The following is a 19,038-nucleotide window of genomic DNA, read 5'->3' on the forward strand; positions in this document are numbered from 1 at the left end:
TTTGCATTTTCAACTTTTCTTGCTACTTTTAGTAGGTGAAGGACACTTTAAGGACATTGTGTCTTACAAGTAGTTTAACTGTATGAAATTTAACTTTTGAAAAGATTAACAATGTTTACTCACATTATATTTCCTCAAAGAATATCTACTAAATACTTGAGTATTCCAAACCAAATTGCTTGACTCTTTTATTACTAACGCGAAGCAGTATGGGTATGATATTTAAAAATTCATTGTTATTCTGATCCTCTCTCATCTGGGGCAAGGTGTTAAGTCAAAAGCTAATTGTAAAAGCCACATCTCAGATAATTTCTGCTTGAATAAAGGAACTGTCTGGAAGAAGAGAGGCATCTTGAATTGCTTTATAAAGGTGTGATGTTGTTGAGATTCCCAGTCTCTCAGTGGGAGAGTTGCCATGTTTAACATATTTAATACATTTAACTATCCTACCTTTCAGAAAAGCAATTAGAGGTCATAATGGAATACTCTGATTAACTTAATGTTATATACAGTATGAAAATCAATGGAAGTGATTAGGGAAGGGAAAATATGGGCTGAAACCTTCCTCAGAGATTAGCATACATGCCACAAAAAAGTAGCATTTGGCTTTTGGAAGTGTAAGCCGTGTGGCAAAGCAAGAGTCAGCTTGGAAATGAATAGCTCTGCCCCCACTAGGCATTTGAGTTCAAATCCCAAGGTTCCATAAGCTTTGTGCAACCAATTTAATTAGAAAAAAGAATACGTTATAAGGTAGCAAATGATTTACAAGGGCAGAAACCCTTCTGCAATCTGGAATGTTAAATACAATACGATGACTCATTCCTAAAAGCTTCAGCTATGACTTTCAGTTCTAGTTATCTATACATTTTAATAAATCTAGTAGTTTTTACTAATGTAATATAAAATTCTGTGTGGGTTGGTGCTACTTCCTCATACATATTCAGTTATATTCTCTTACTCTGAGCTGATAATGGTAATGTTTGCTTTGACACAAAATACAGAAGGGCCCATAGTCTTCTCTCTAAGTAAAAATGGGTAGAATGCACCCCCTGCAGGGGCAGATTATATGGGTGTCTTGTCTACCTTGCCCTTCCCAGATCAGAGTCAAGCTTCATTTCATCAATAGTAACAAGGCATTTTAATTACTTGGTTAGGAACACAGTAATGATTCAATGCTAATAACTGCCCGCCATGTTTTAATATTCACTCTACAAATATTAAGAGGAAGGATTTTAGGTTACATTCTTTCCACATGGAGAGTAGAAAGAGAGCATGGAGAATAGTCACTTGAATACATTTCCTTTGCAAATGGCTCTAGGTATGTGGCTCCTGAGTTATTCTCTTTCTTGTTTTCATCCTTTCCAGGTTTATTATATTAAAGATTTGCATGGTTTTGGGCCCGAAAGTTTAATTTTAAACAAAGAATTTCAAGTTAAAAACTTGAAATTTTTAAAGTCAAATTAAATTGACTTGTATCATTCTATGTTGACCACCTTAAAAATTAAGACCAGAGGGCTTCCCTGGTGGCGCAGTGGTTAAGAATCTGCCTGCTAATCCAGGGGACACGGGTTTGAGCCCTGGTCTGGGAAGATCCCACATGCCGCGGAGCAACTAAGCCCGCGAGCCACAACTACTGAGCCCACGTGCCACAATTACTGAGCCCATGTGCCACAACTACTGAAGCCCGCACACCTAGAGCCCGTGCTCCACAACAACAGAAGCCACTGCAATGAGAAGCCCGTGCACCACAACGAAGAGTAGACCCCGCTCGCCACGACTAGAGAAAGCCTGCGCACAGCAACAAAGACCCAGTGCAGCCAAAAATAGATAGATAGATAAATAGATAAATAAATAAAGACCATATTTGAGTATGTATGTAGAAAGATCAAAAATAAAAACAATTACAATTCAGATGTGCAAAAAGTCAGTTGATTGATATGCTTCCCAGTGTGTTAATTTTATATGATGACCATATATCCCAATATACAATCACACATTGCTGTGGACGAAATTGAAACTTCTATTTTGTTTTCATCCTGAGTGAAGAGGATGTGTGCTGGCGAAACCAATAGATGACCTGGTGCTCAGTAGTGATGGTGGCTATTATCTTGGTATTTCAGGTTTCTTGGTCAGTTGCTGTCTCCCTTATTCAAAGAGTACTACATTCTTTAATATGATTCAGACCATGAACTCTGATATCAGTAGAGGAAAGCTAAAGGAACATGTCAGGCTTATTATCATGTTTTTACTCCTAAGGCACAGATCATTGCTGAAAAATACATCAGGGAATCATCTGTGTTTATTTACGAAAGCTTACTTTGTGCTACCCAACCACATCAGAATAATTCAACAATCCTGTGAGTCTTGATGTTCAGTTCTCTGTTTCTATGAATCTCAAAAGTCATTGCTTAAAAATAGCTAATCCTTGTCTCTGATTGAGGATTAAATTATGAAAAATAAATCAAGCGCATTCTAAGATACAGAAAATGCTCAAATAGAAAAAAAAAAAAAAACACAGCAAAGAAAGAAGCAGGGGGACGTGACAAAAGCAATGTAAATGAATGGTAGTTGCTCTGAATTCCCAATGTGAATTTAGTGGTTTTCTCATATTCTTGCCTAATCTTCTTTCTTTCTTTTGCTCATTATTTATTTGCTATTCATGACAACATATACACAAGTATTTATTTTATTCCCTTTATGGGGGGATTATTACCAAGGAGAGGGAAAAATATAAGTCATATTAAGCAAATTAATATACTGGATTTTTACGCCATTATCTAATATAACAATAATTTGAGTATCCTTAAATAATCAATCTTCTTTCTGTTCTCAAATATGTTTTGAGGGTGTCATTTCTATGGTTGATTAGTAGCAATAAGGAATGGTATGTAATAATAATGGGAAAAGTAAAACGTTCAGCACTTCATTTTGATAGAAACAGTTTCAGTAATAATAATATAAAAAATAGCTCAGTATGTTTTGAAAAAAGAATACTAATCAACTCTTTATCCTATCTATATGTATATATAATTTATATGCTACCATAACATCTAAAGTAACAAAAAAAATCACTGGTAAGCAAATGAATAAAGCCCCTACATTAATAACATAAGGAGGTGATGCAAATTAGAAGCCGGTATGGTATGATGGGTGAAAGCCTGGAATCTAGAACTAACTTGCCTGGGTTTACATTATCACCACTTATTACATGTATGACTTCAGGCAAATTGCTCAGTCTTTCTTTGTCCCAGTTTCCTTATTAGTATGCTAGGAGTAACATCAGTACTTTTCTCTTATAATAGAGATGTAAATAACACTTAAAACAACACTTAGAATAACACCTGGAAATGCAACTGCATTAAAAAAAAAGAAAAAAAAAGTGAGAGAGATTTAAAGGAACAGCTTTATTTATTTTCTTTTTTCACATCTTTATTGGAGTATAATTGCTTTACAATGGTGTGTTAGTTTCTGCTGTATATAAAAGTGAATCAGCTATACATATACATATATCCCCATATCTCCTGCCTCTTGCGTCTCCCTCCCTCCCACCCTCCCTACCCCACACTCAAGGTGGCCACAAAGCACCGAACTGATCTCCCTGTGCTATGAGGCTGCTTCCCACTAGCTATCTATTTTACGTTTGGTAGTGTATATATGTCCATGCCACTCTCTCACTTCGTCCCAGCTTACCCTTCCCCTCCCCGTGTCCTCAAGTCCATTCTCTATGTCTGCGTAAAGGAACAGCTTTGACATATTCAGAAACATCTGAAAGAATACAAATCTCATCATTAATACTTTCCTGTTTGGGGCCAGTAGCGTAACTGAACGAAGAGCAGTAAGAGGCAGTGACTCCTTTGCAAAGCACAGAGGGGAGCTGAACTCAACACCAAATCTCACCTTAGCGCCAGCTGTCACCCTGGTCACAGTCTCTCACTCCACCTCCACTTGTTCCTCACCATAATTTTTCCAGCGAGGATGCAGATATAGCATTTGTTAGGATTCCAATCAGGGTTCATTATGCAGTACTCAACTTGGAGATGCTCAGTAGATGATTCTAGTGGATAAAATCTTTGATGTTTGTTATTTACTTATGGCGGATGGGTGAACACAAGTGTGAGAAATACGTAGGATTTTCACAGTTCACACTTTTTGCTAGTATGTCCTTTGGTACAGATTTCATTTTCAAGCATTTATGTAAAAAAATAAAGTAACATGACTGTAGACTATTTTATAAAGTGGGAGAAATTTTTGCTCTTAAAAACTATGTTATTGGGACAAATTATTTTAATAATGTGTGATAATGGTAAGGTAGTATGAATAAATATACCATGTGATTTATCAACTTCTAATTTTATTTATATAATCGCTAAAACTTAAAACATTTTCAATTGATCAGATGAAATTCTATGTAAATTGAATTTGTCATGTGCAGGTATGTTTTAAGTTTTAAAGAGAGTTAAAATTAGTTAATTAGCTCCGCAGAGAAATAATACGGAGGTCATCTGGGATAAGAAAGGAGTTTCTGAAAACTGAGGTGGCAGTATGAGCTGGATAATTGCCTAGAAGTTGCCTGAGTCCTAAGATTGGATAGAAGAAAAGGAGATGATAAAAATGTACTCATCAGAGAACATATGGCAACAGGTCCTTAATTTTTTGTTTTTAAAATGAGAAAGGACAGGGGAATGTAGATAGAAGCCAAAGTGCAGCTTTTCATTTTGTATCTTCAGAGTTGCTGAGAACAATCTGCTTTGTAATTTAATTTTAAATTCTTAACATAAAATTAGAACTGTGGGTATCAGACCTTAGATATTACAACTGGTATGAAAGCTTTCTCTTGGAGCCATTAGCATGTGAACTTCACGTTTTCCATGTAGTTCTAATAAATCATAGAAATAACTTCATTTCTCCATTAGTTACAAAAGTGAGCAAAACCAACCCTTTCTTTTTTGATAGTTTTTGTTTGTTTCTAAAATATTTATACCTAGAAAAAGTTGCCAGCAAATGTTGTTACTACTTAACTTAGCAGGTCTTTTTCCAAATAAATGTCACAGAGGAGCGACTTTCAATCAGAACATCTCATACATAATGTATAACTTGAGCAATTAATTTTTTCCTTTGGTAATAATGGCACATTACCCTGGAAGGGTGAAGGTGTGCAGGCAGGAAGTAACAGCAAGTTAATTATTGTCCTGAATTAATTCATTTTCTTCTCTCCATTTTTTTTTGTATTATTAACCACAGTCAGCACACTGTACATTACATCCCCAGGATTTATTTATTTTATAACTGGAAGTTTGTACCTTTTAGCCATCTTTGCCCATTTCCACTTCATTTTCTTTTTGGCCATAATATTTCAAGAGTAAGGAGATAAGTCTATGAGCATTCCTAAAGTTAAACTTAATATAATTATAATAATTATTATTTTAAGAATCACAACAGGTAAAAATGTCATGTTTGCTATACATTAAGCCCAGTTAATTATTTATATGTATTATTTCAGTTCATTCCTCCAATGATATGATGACTTATATATCCTTAATATCCCTATTGTACAGATGAATCCCATATATAATCTCTATTCCCTTTCCTAGGACAAAATATTCTATAGATTTGTACCTCTATGTAATCATGAATATATGGTCATTTCCATGTCCAGCCTTATTTCTAGCTGAGATAAACCACTTAGCACTGCAGAAGCCAAAAGAACATATCACATTTTAACTATTAAAATGAATAAGCACAAAGAAATAGCATGAAATAAAGTTGTATAAACTATTGTAACAGGCTTTCAAATGTCCTAAGAACACTATAAATTATATTTACTTTTTTTGTATTTTGCTAATGTTTTCTACTAGTAAGGTGAAATTTAAATTATTCAAACTATATGAAATGCCAAATTGATTTGATATGTTAATGTATCCACTTTATCGATTAGTTTGTAACTTGAAAGAAACATCATGAAAATGTTTCATTTTATTCCGTTTTTAAGAAACACTTGCCTTGATCTTTCTTATGCCCACTTTGGCCAAGGTGGTTGTCTCTCTCCCTGTTCCACTTACTCTGCTGCATCTGGACCTCTGGTTTCTGGGTGGGGATGGAGAGATGAGAGATAAAGGGCATATAAACAAGGCTGGCTCTATCATAATTTCACAGCCAAAGTTCTGTGTGATGACAGGCATCTGACTGCTGGCACTCTATTCTGGAGCTCATGCATTGGGTATTTGGAGACATTTTAAGGACCAGAGGTCCCTGTTTTTCCTTAGCCTGTGTGACACAGTCTTTGGATGACTGATTTAAGCTCCCTTTCAGCTTCTACATTCTGTGCAAAATTTCTACACCTGGAACCACTTAACCTATGGGAAATTCATGCAGTTTTGCCTTGCCAAAGGCTAGGAACTGCATTTTTCCCAGTTTTAGCCCTCTCTGTTTCCCTGCCATTTCATATCAGGCAGCTTCCCATCCTTAGAGCTCTCTAGGAAAAAAAGACAGCAAGAAATACTAACGTGTCTCAAGGATCTAATCTGTGATTGAGATGCTAGTCTCTAATGTAATTGTGAAATTATAGTTTCCTGGAAGAGGGGTAGATAGTAGAAAGGAGATAGTTGATAGATGGATATGTGGATGGGAGGATGGTTGGAGGGGTACATAGATATATAAGACAGACGTAATTGGATATGTAAAAGCCACATAATCCTTTTCTACATTTATTTCCAGCTTTTAATGTACTTGATATCTAATGCCTATTTATATCATATAAAAGAACATGAAGCTACCTTGTAGGTTTTGTGTAGCCCTGTGAGCTTAACAATGCATTTGTTACCAAATTGTATTCTAAAACATGAAGCATAGAATTCTCATGCATCGCAAATGTTTTCCTATTCATCACACTTCATGGGAACTTATTCATATGAGAACTTCTACAGCAATCATCAAAGGATGTGTTTTGACTAAACAGTATAACATTATTACCTTTCCCCACAGCAGGAAATGATATCAATAAGTACAAACAAGTTAAAATACCAAATTCATATAATCTCTAGAAAGATTTTGAAAAATCTTATTGTAACCCAGAACTACCCAGTGCTAACCTGGTTAGAAAAATACATTAATTTCACATTAATATTCAACAATGTCAATACGGCTTCTATACAGGACCAAGTAAAATAGATTGGGATTCATTATTACATTCATTTAAGAAATATTTATTGGTCACATACCATGTGCTAGAAACAATTTTAGACAAGAACAAATGAAAAAGTCCGACAACCCCTTGCCCAATTAGAGTTTACATTCTAATAAAGGATAAAGGCAATAACAAGTAACATATATATAATGTACTTGCTGCAAAGTAGCTGAGTGATTTGATGCAAAGAAAGGCAGAGCAAGGGACACAGTGGGAGAGAGTGGTCCGGTAGGCCTTTCTGAGGAAGTTGCAATTGATCACGGACTTGAATGAAGTGAGGGAATGAAAAATAGAAATGTTTGGAGGAAGATTGCTTCAGGCCTAGAGCATGGCATTAGAAGAGTCAGAGCACACAGAGATAAGCAGACACAGGATAATATATGACCTTGTATGTCAGGTCAGAAAACTGATTTATATTTCAAATGCGCTGTGAAGCCCTTGGGATCACTCAGTGCTAGAAAAGAAAGGGATCTGTGCATTCCAGCAGAATAAGGTCAGCTGTTACGATGCTGGGCTGATATTTATTGAACTCTTGTGCTTTGTCTGGTACTACGTGTGCTTCCTGTTTTACTTATTCTTCACAACAATCGTGTGAAATACATACATTGGACCTCGTTTTACCTATCACAACCTCAGATACGGAAAGATTAGACAGTTCGATAAAGTTCACACAATTATTTAAATAAAAGTGAACTAATTCAAACTCAGATCTGATAGGCTCAAGCTATGTGCTTAGTGAACAACTATTATTGCTAACATTTTCTGATCCCTATAAAGGATTTCAATATTTTCCTGTTTCAACCACTAGTAACTTAAGACTTACACATAAACCTGTAAGTTAATGAAGGGTGCTGTTTAAGTAGTGCAGGTATTAATGCAAAGCTGTGCTATTTCATAAATATCATTGCATTGATTTACCTTTATTAAAATTTACAAAAATGAGACCTTAATGTCATGTCTTTAGCTTAGGATACAGCTGTGTTCTTGCAACAGCTGTGTGACTAGAAAAAAAGGTTAAAATAGTTATTGAAATATTACCAAGTATAACTTCTAGAAAATTGCAACTTCTCTACTAGAATCAGAGAGTATTTTCTTGATATAGTTTAAAAGGACACTTTCTAGATTAGCAAATCGGTATCCAGCCCTGAATCTCTTTTCCTATGTACCCTATGATTGACAATCCTATCATTAACTAAACCAGAATTTATTTTAACACATCTTCTTAGTGCCACTGGACTCAAACACTAAACTTAGTGATGCAGATACTGCATTTTTATAAGGTGTTCATCCAAGTTGATAAGTTGTTTATAAGGCTTTCATTCATGACTGAACTAACTGCAAGCCTCCGAAGACCCTATTTCTTTTTTTCTAATCTATTTTCCATGGATTGCTTCATCTGCTGTTTATCATACATTCCAGTTCAACCAAGATTATACAGCACTATTTTCTAAATACAGGGTACAGCCATTCATGGAATAATTCATGAAAATTTCCCTAACTATACTCTTTCAATTTTTATGTCCATATGATAGGAATATAAATGTTCTCTCAACCCATACATTTTTTTACCTGCAAGTTTTTACTTTGTTTTTGAATTTTGTTTTGTTTACTGTTCCTACTTTTCCCTAAGTAAATAACGATGTGAATATACCAGGAGTTACTACAGCTTATGTCCTCTCTACTACATTTAATATCTTCCTAAATTGTTGTATTTCAAGTCTGATTTTCTCAGGCTTTTGTAAAATGGTGATATCTGTGTTGCTGACATAATGGTACCTGATTGATACTGATGAAAGAATTCTCTTCTATTACATGGTATGGATGGTATTGTCTTAAAGTACAGAGAAAAAATATATTGTAGCTATTGAACTACTCCAACTTTAGCTCAAAATTATTTGAAGTACTTGATTAGAACATATATGGTCAATTTGGTTCAGCTCAGTTTCACATGCTATTAATAAAAAATGAACAGATAAAGCTATTTTGAGGACACAGTATTCACTACTTTCTTTCTGTTCAACCTGTGAATTTTGAATTCCACTTTGATTTGGATAGAATAATTGAGAATCATTCTTACAAGGTTGATTAAAATTAAAGTGTTTTATTATCTTACTATCTAATGTTACCTTAAAGCTTTATGTCCAGCAGCTTAGCATACTTCCTTCATAATGTTACCATAAAAGTAACTATTGTACCTAATTTTATATTCCATAATAAAAAAAATGACACAGAAGAATCAGTTATAGTCTAATCTCTTAATAAAAAAGGAAATGCTGAGAATTTTATCATGTTTTATTTTATGCATGGTAAGAGCAGGGCAGCTGATCGTAACATTTAGGATGAATAATAACTCCAGTTTGAATCCAGTACTCCTTTCATTTATATTATTTTTAGTAGCAATAAAATTAGAAATCAAAAACTAAAATTTAACAAATTTCACACTTTCTACCATTTTCTTAAAGTTCAAATTTAATGTTCAGTAAATGTTGATATGTGTTTTATCATAGTATTGTGACATGATAAAGATGTATTTTGGATACATAAGAAAATAAGATATGAAAATCTCCTAAACAAAGTCTATGTCCCTTTTTTTATATAAAGCTGTAATATCAAAGAGAATACAAATTTACACTATATCTTTGAGTAATTAACAGATACAAAGCATCTGTCTAAATTTGAAATCAGTTTTAAAATGTGGTCTTGATGACATTTTTAAAATATCAAACTAGAATGAATCATAGACTCTCAGTCAGAAGCTTGCTTATTCATAGAAAAGAAACAGTTTTTAAAAGATGTATATAACCACTGAGATTCTCCTAGGTGTTTATCTCTGTAGAGTATCGGGAGCTTAACACACATAAACTCTTCACTCTTACTTTGTAAGATTTTAAAAATGGATAAATGAAATAATATTAAGACAATCTAGATCAGGGCCCTTTTCACATTAAACTTTCAAAAATTTTGAGAATTTGTATTGGATGGTATTGGAAAAATGTCAGAGGAGTATTTCAGGGGCACACTAGAGCTGGCCTGCCTTGGCACCCGAGAGCTGACTGTTAGCTTCACTGCCCCATACCTGCAGTCAGTGACAATGGATGGGTAGCTTGAAATAACCATGGGATACTTACCCCAAGAATATCAGAAAACATTATAAATTGGGTCTTTTCCTTTTTCCCAAGAACCGGAGTATACAACTCTTTACCAAGAGACTACCAGTTTGCCCAAATACACATTAGCATTTAAAAAAATTTATTAATAAAAAAGCCCTAATTATTTGACTGCATAGCCGAACCAAACATGCATGCTAATCTTTTAAAGCGAGGTCCCAATTCATTAACGTAATCATAGTTTTCATCCTCATCAAAGACTGCTGACCCTAAAGAGCTCAGGGATCCAGCTAAGGACCCTGTCCCCTCAAAAGCATAGGTCTGGAGGGAGTCAAAAGGAGGGGCACAGGGATCAGTGTTAGCCTCTTCGAGCTTTTCTAGAATGAATTTCCTGAATACGGCACTATCTGGGCCAACCTGCAAAGACTGCCTGTACAGGCTCCGAATCTCTACCCTGGTGGCTCTCCGAGTCTTGCGTTCCCGCATGACTGTGCCACCCTGCAGCTCCACTATGTCAAATGCCTCTGTATCCTCCTCTCCGCCACCTTCATCATCATATCTGAATATATTCTCTCTGAAATCTTCACCTTTCTCAGGAAATAGAGTCTGTTTCCTTCGTTGTTTCAGACCTAGGTTCAAAAAAATAAACCCTGTCAAAGAGAGCATACAAGAACATTAATTAACACAAATATAATACAATATTATATATTATAAATACATATGCTTCATATTACCAATAATATTACTATTATATTATAAATATATAATATATAATAAATATCATATATTAGTATGTTATATATTTATACTAAACACATTATTAAATATTGTATGTTACAATATTTTATATTATATATTATACATAAAAATATAATGTACTATTTAATAAATATTATGTCATAATATATAAGATATTGTTAAATATTGTTATTTATAATAAACTATATAATTCTTGCTTCTGTTACAAGCTCAAGACATAAGCTTCGATTTTCTGATTATAAGACAAAAAGATATATTTGCTATTGAAAATTTACTGAAGGGACTTGCAGAATGACAAGGAAGTATAACAATCTTTCTGGCTGATGGTTTAAAGTAGAAAAACATCATAAAAATATAGTGAATTGGGCTTCCCTGGTGGCGCAGTGGTTGAGAGTCCACCTGCTGGTGCAGGGGGCGCAGGTTCGTGCCCCGGTCCGGGAGGATCCCGCGTGCCGCGGAGCGGCTGGGCCCGTGAGCCGTGGCCACTAGGCCTGCGCGTCCGGAGCCTGTGCTCCGCGACGGGAGAGGTCGCGGCGGTGAGAGGCCCGTGTACCGCAAAAAAACAAAAATAATAATAATAATAATAAATATATATATATATATAGTGAATTGTTTATGATGATCAATTTAAGATTAAAATTTTTATATTTTTCTTATATATTGAAAACGGAACAAAGCAGAATCTATATGCATCTGCCAATCTCAGTAACCAATGATCCATGTTAGTGGAAGTTAAGCACACAGAACTGATTTGTTTTTCGCCATTGAGACAAATTCTGTGGCATAATTATTTTCTAAGTTAATATTTATTGACTACAAAGTATGTACCAGTCATTTTTCTGAAAGCTTTACATTTATTCATTGATTAGTTATGATACCCGTATTTTATTATAATTCTCTATTAAAGATAAGGAAACTGAAGTGCAGAGAGATTAAGTCACATACCCAGAGTCACACAGCTAGGAAACAAAAAGCTGGCATTCAAAACCAGAAAGTTGGTTCAGAATCCGTGCTTTGTTATACCATATTAATTTCAGAAATTCCAAACCTATCAGGTTTCTGAATCATAACACTGGTATGTCCACATCGATCAATTATATAAGATAATTTTAGCATTGTGTAGAAATAGAACAATTTCAGAATGTCTTTTTAAATTTTAAAGAAAAGTGCGTGTGTATATGTGTGTGTTTGTGTGTGTTTCATGGATAGCCAATCCTTACACAATCTTGGATCTTATGTAGCTGTTCAGCATTTCATCTATAAGAATTGAAACAGGAAGTAATGTTATTAATATTATCACAAAGAGAAATACATTAGAATATATTTTATATAAATTTTACATTTAAAGAAATTGAAATAGTGTTCTTGAAATAAGGCCATCGTGTTTGAATCCTGGCACTGTACTTTAATACAGCAGAGGTATATGGTTGAAATAGAAAGGAATCTAATAAATAATTTTTCAATCTATGAAAATTGAAGAGCGTATTCTTGAAACTTTCACAGGAAACTGCTGACTACTGGTTTACCCTGATTTCCCACCTTCTCAGTATTACTCGTGCCCTTGACTGTGAGGCTGCCCTTGGTATTTACTTGCAGGGTTTCGGGACTAGGTTTAGCTCTGTACCAGTGAGTAACTTAGTACTTGCATCCTGCAAACATTGTACTGTTTTTACTACTTCTTGCTTCTGATATCTAGCTATGTAGCTCTAAATTCAGTTTTGTGATCAAAGATCATTAAAAATAATTTTGAAAAACTGAAGCTAGGTAGAAATGAAGGGTAACTTTGAATGGTAAAAGAGGAAAGCTTTGAGACAGACGAGAAGAGTGAAGGCAAAGCAAATCCTGAAACATTTTGTATGTCCCTTTGAGCAGTGAGTTTGGGATTCCAGAACCCATGGCTGATACTATTGCTGTCAACACTCTGTAAAGTTGTGTTGGCTTTGATATGAAGCTATGAGGGAAAGCAAGAGAAGGGTTTAGATTATATATACTGGTATGTTAAAGAAAGGGAAAATGTTTTGCTAGATGCGTGTAGTTTTGAAAGCCTGGCTAAAACATTTGGGGCCTCATTTGCCTCATCCGTAAAATGAGAATAACTTATCTCCTTGTGAAAACAACAGCAGCAACAAAAACAAACAAAAACAGGTGGAGCTATTTTACTATTTCTTTTGTGTTTAGCACTTTAAGTAAGACCCTCTCTTTTACATTTTTTCATCTTAACATTTACTTCCTCAATGATCCTAGGCTTCAGTGAGCTGCAGTATCAGGTTGGATAGAGGTGTGTTATGGAATATTAGCACTTCATTTACTAGCTGCATGACCCTTTGTAAACCATATAACTCTTGGAATTTCACTTTCTTCATCTACACAATGAAGGTGATAATAGTCGCCACTTCTTAAGGTTATCTTGAGGATCAAACTGCATAATTTCTGTAAAGCACTTAGGACAGTCTCCTGGAGTATAATAAGCACTCAATGGAATCTCACCATTATTATTACTAATTTTTATATTGCTACATATGTTACAATGTGTGTGTCCAAAACACTCTTAAAAGGATGGGCACAAGTATACTCATATACTCATAGAATTCAAGGATCATCTATTTTCAACCTGAAGTGCATATTCACTCTATTTTTCATTCAGTCCACTTGATTTTAGAATTGTACCACATTAAGAAGGGCAATTAAATGCAGACACACACACAAGCCCACACATACCATTATAATGGAATTAACTCTTTTCTATATTTATCATGTTACTGTCAATAAATGAAGATATGCTCAGTTCACACAACTTACCACATATTATCATAATGCATATCAGAATAGCAATTATGACTTCTGTCTTGAATCCCATGGAAAGCATAAGATCCTTATTATTGCAGGTCTGCGTGCTACCAGTGTCATCACAGGCACAGACGTGTATGGTAAGGGTGTTTGTGCTTGTAAGTGATGGGATTCCATTGTCAGCAATTAGGATGGATACGTAGAAGACAGGCTCTTCTTGAAGGCTGAAACCAGTTCTATTAGTCAAAATTACAGCTGTGTTATCTAAAACAAAAATCCATGTGCATGATTTTTTCAATAATACAAAAGAAATTCATACCAGTTAAATGTACTAGAGGCAGCAGTGTAGAGATCAAATAAGTTCAAATAGGGAAGAGCAAATTTCTGATAAAAAAGACAAGAGATCAACTCAAAAAGTCATTATTGATTTTGACATTGCCTAAATCCCAATTTAAAAATTAGATAAAGTATATGAATCAGTTCCAAAATGTTTTTTGATAAATATATGAAATGTACATGTGGAACACAGAAAAGAAAACAGCATTTTAATTAGATATCAATAGTAAATAGGGGGTACTAGCATTAAATTTATAATGACAGTATCAGTTTCATTTGAGTTAAATACTCATGACAGTGCTTTTTCTAGTAGAAACTCATTATTTTCACAAATACTATAAATACACGAGATTTTCAAGTCATCTCCTTATCACAGCAAGTGATCTCAAATAATGTATTTACTAATAAGACAAAAGAATTCATTTTACTTGGTGTAAAAGATTCTATTAGAATGTTTCATTTCACTTTGACATTATTAACCCATTTTCTACTTAAATTTCAGAGAATCGTTAAACCTTGGTAGTACTGATTAATTCACCTAGACAGAAGATTCAAAAAATTAACAAAAATAAACAATATATACTTCAACACATTTGAAATTGCTTTTCCCTCAATCCCAAATTATTCTAAATAGTCTTTTCCAGGACAGTTTATTGTGTCTCAGTACTAGTGTTTCCCCCCGACTTGACTTTGATTTTTTTTTTTTTTTTTTTTTTCGGTACGTGGGCCTCTCACTGTTCTGGCCTCTCCCGTTGCGGAGCACAGGCTCCGGACGCGCAGGCTCAGTGGCCATGGCTCACGGGCCCAGCCGCTCCGCGGCATGCGGGATCTTCCCGGACCGGGGCACGAACCCGTGTCCCCTGCATCGGCAGGCGGACTCTCAACCACTGCGTCACCAGGGAAGCCCTTGACTTTGATTTTTGGTATTGGCATTCCCTGAAATATTTTCTGTGGCAATCAAACAAATTTTAGAAGACACAAACAAATAAATGGAAATATATAAATGGAAGACTTTGAAATAGGCAAATGCAAATAAATGGAAGTCTTTTGAAATGTGTGCCTACTTATGACTTTTCCCAAATCACCTTTTAAAAACTAATTCTCCATCATGCACTTGAAGTCTATAAAACTCTTGTGATTTTATTCACTAGGCAGATTGAAGAGGTGAGAGAGTTTACATATTTTTGGTATGTATTTCATTAAATTCCTTGTAATCGCAAACATTAAACCAAATCAATTATTCTCTTTATGTTTCAATATATTTATTTTGTCCCACTAACTTATTTTATATTTACATAAACAAATCTAACCCACAGCTTACTTCTTATATTGATATTTGCATTTTTTTAAATCCTAAATCTATTTGAGTTTCCTTCACTGGGGAATTTGACAAAGGCAAAAGGAAAAGAACGTGTCTGCATTTATTCTCCCATAACAGATCTCCCCTCATATGGAGCTTAAACTCAGTTGTAAGGAAGGACAGCTGCAGGTGTTTGGTTATAGATGCTTGAGTAATGAATCCTATGGTGTTTCATATCTTTGAGATATGAAGCAAAATTAGAATAGAAATCCATGTAGTGACAAAAAAATATTTTACTGAAGTGAAGGAAAAAAGAACAGAGTGGCTTTGTAAAAAGTTATTTCCCTTCTATATGGAAGGAAAAGGAATTCTGTCCCTCTGTACAAAATCCTTTAGAACATTTTGTTCTCAGGCTGATATAATCACTTCGTTTTGAAGGAAAAAGCATAGTCTTAAGCCAATTCCAAATATTTATAGCTCCTAATTAATGACTCCAAATATCTTTCAATCAATCAAGCTAACATGATTATATATCATTTTCTTCCCCAGACATGGGTTGAAGTTTGAGTTATGTGAAGGCGTGAAAGGAACCATGGTGTCAGAACTGCAATTATATTTGCAAGGTCATTCAGACTTTACAGGGGCCTATAGCCAATAATGACTTGAAAAAGTGCTTCTAATTTAAAGAAATCCAGTGGGAAATGGGGAAATGATATTCCTAGGACACTACTTTGAGTTTTGTTTCCAATTTCCATTGCCACTCCTTACCTTGCTGTATTTCTCAACATTATCATATTTCAGGTATAGTATAAAAAGTAATGTTACAAATTTCCTTAAAATTAAACAAGATTCTCGAAGAAGAATGGATAGAAAGTTATTATGAGTGAATGGCATTACCTTGATTATCTATGATTGTAAAACTTGAGTTATTTTCTACCACAGATACATTAAAGTAAAAGTGGTGATCTTCTATGGATTCATCTCTATCCACTGCACTGATGGTCTGAATCACCTAGAAAAAAATAGGGATAAGTTTTTTATATTATTATTCAGAAAAATGATCATTATCATTATTATATTCTTCTTATTATTAGCTTTTATTAAAATTGCTTTACCAAAATCTTTATGGATATTGCAGAGGATATCTCAAACTGGTGGAGAATATGAAAATATTTTTTCAGGTTAAAAATATGTTTACTTGGGGCTTCCCTGGTGGCGCAGTGATTGAGAGTCCGCCAGCCGATGCAGGGCACATGCGTTCGTGCCCCGGTCCGGGAAGACCCCACATGCCGCGGAGCGGCTGGGCCCGTGAGCCATGGCCGCTGAGCCTGCGCGTCAACATGAGAGGCCACAGCAGTGAGAGGTCCGCGTACACACACACACACACAAAATATATATATATATATATATATATATATGTTTACTTGCTCCTTTCAAAAGAACATTTTAATATTACATAATAAATAAACTCTTGTTAACAGAGGAGAAGATTTCCATAAGCTAAGTTCGTTAGAAAACATCCTCCCATCCTTCCTGCCTGGATTTCTCCCTTCCTTCCTTTTTTCCTTCTCCCTTTCTTATCTGAATACCAACCATTATGATTTGCTGAAGTTATACATTTCCTGCTTATATTGACAGCATAGCTGTGGTAAGCTTATTGTCTTACTAGAGTATTTGCTAAAGTAATGAGCTTTTAAATTGATTTGAGGAAGTAACGCATTTAAAGCTTAGGGGCAATGTACATGATTTCCTTGACCCACAAAGATTATAGGAAAAATGTTCCACGTCAAATAAATCCCTCTCTGTATCTCAGATCATAAAAAAGTGAAATAATGCAACTATGAACAAACGACAATTAGTTCTTTGCTTTCAAGACATGAAAGTGTCAGTCAAGTAGTTAATTATTGTCAAAAAAGAGATGTGCTGTCAAGATCAAATAATGAGATTGTGATTAATTCTGGAAATTAAAGTAAATTGACTATAGAAGTTATTGTTTTGAATTTTCTAGAATGAAAGTGCTTTTAACAATGTGTCAAACAAAAATATCCTTAGTTACAAGATGACAGACTCATAATTTATAACGTTACACTTCAAAGGGTATCTCCCCACATGCATAAAGAACCTTGTGAAACTAATGCAATTTGTACATTATTTCTCTACATTGATTTATCTTTTCCCTCATAACACGTTCTTAATTAAATCATAATCATGTAATGTTAATTAAATAATCTAATAAAAGAAAACATTTTTATTCAATTCATGCCTACAATAATAAATGTTCATCGTATGAGGATAATTATTTTATTCTGGGTTATTATAAGATTTTGTATAGCCAGGGCGAAGGGCAAGGACTTGGAAGTCTGATACTCTGAATTCTGCCTTTACCACTTAATTTTCTAAGCTTAAAAACTGGAGATACTTTTTTTTTTAACTTTTTAATTTTTTTGTCCGCATTGCACGGCTTGCATGTGGGATCTTAGATCGCTAACCAGGGATCGAACCTGTGCCCCCTCCACTGGAAGCACAAATTCTTAACCACTGGACCGCCAGACAATTCACTTTGCTGTACACCTGAAACTAACACAACATTGTAAATCAACTATGCTCCAATAACATTTTTTTTTAAATGGAGATACTAATACTTAACTTTTAGGATTCATTTTTAGGATTCAATGTCTTAGCTTGTCAAAGTGCTTGTCATATAAGCAGTACACATTTTTACGTGTTTTCTTCGGGAAAACATTGTCTTGTTGGGATTTGCATAGGATAGTGTCCTGAATACTGTGAGTAATCTTGTTATATATATATTTGCTCAATTAAGATGGATAGCAAATTGTAAAAAAAGTCACGTTTATCTTGTTGGCATATGCAGCCTTGATGTTTAGACAAGGAATAATTTATCTTACTACCTGACTTTCTGTTTTAGACACATGCCTCTGACTAAATGTTGAAAATGTTTTCCTTTCCTGTATGAAGGCTCAAGAACACTAGAGAGATTTTGACTTTGTATATATTTTAAAATACTTTAAAAACCAAACTACCAGGGTGAGCTGTGACAAAGCGAGAGAGAGGCATGGACATATATACACTACCAAACATAAGGTAGATAGCTAGTGGGAAGCAGCCGCATAACACAGGGAGATCAGCTCAGTGCTTTGTGACCGCCTGGAGGGGTAGGATAGGGAGGGTGGGAGGGAGGGAGACGCAAGAGGGAAGAGATATGGGAACATATGTATATGTATAACTGATTCACTTTCTTATAAAGCAGAAACTAACACACCATTGTAAAGCAATTATACTCCAATAAAGATGTTAAAAAAACACCAAACTACCCTATACATATGTATAGGTAAATGGAATATGTACAGGTTTCTCCTGCCTTTTTCAATGAACATACCTCCACTTATAAATTGCTTTGTAAACTGGGTTTCCATATGTTTTATTGGGTTCCACCACTTTACAAAAATAGGAACCTACTGACATAATAGAATCAGTCACATAGTGGGTATCATTAATTCTATTGAACCAACCTCGAACACGTATATTTTTCTTGAAAACGCAAATCT

General features: G+C 34.7%; 1 protein-coding gene across 5 annotated transcripts in view; it reads right to left on the bottom strand.

Annotated features, from left to right (window-relative positions):
• Positions 1-3,563: 3,563 nt before the first annotated feature.
• Positions 3,564-19,038, bottom strand: part of CDH19 (cadherin 19) — an 85,565-nt gene continuing 70,090 nt past the window's right edge. The window contains exons 11-14 of one of the 5 annotated variants that reach the window (XM_073790802.1): positions 16,370-16,484; positions 13,849-14,100; positions 10,878-10,919; positions 3,564-6,084 (exon numbers count right to left, since the gene is read on the bottom strand). In XM_073790802.1, the coding sequence (XP_073646903.1) occupies positions 6,056-6,084; positions 10,878-10,919; positions 13,849-14,100; positions 16,370-16,484 (438 nt within the window). In that variant the 3' untranslated portion in view covers positions 3,564-6,055. Of the gene's footprint in view, positions 10,941-13,848; positions 14,101-16,369; positions 16,485-19,038 lie in introns of those variants that run through there. The other 4 variants (XM_073790801.1, XM_073790800.1, XM_019936443.3 and 1 more) reach the window with 4 other exon arrangements.

Source organism: Tursiops truncatus, chromosome 13 (assembly GCF_011762595.2).
Source record: "Tursiops truncatus isolate mTurTru1 chromosome 13, mTurTru1.mat.Y, whole genome shotgun sequence".
Lineage (NCBI taxonomy): Eukaryota > Metazoa > Chordata > Mammalia > Artiodactyla > Delphinidae > Tursiops > Tursiops truncatus.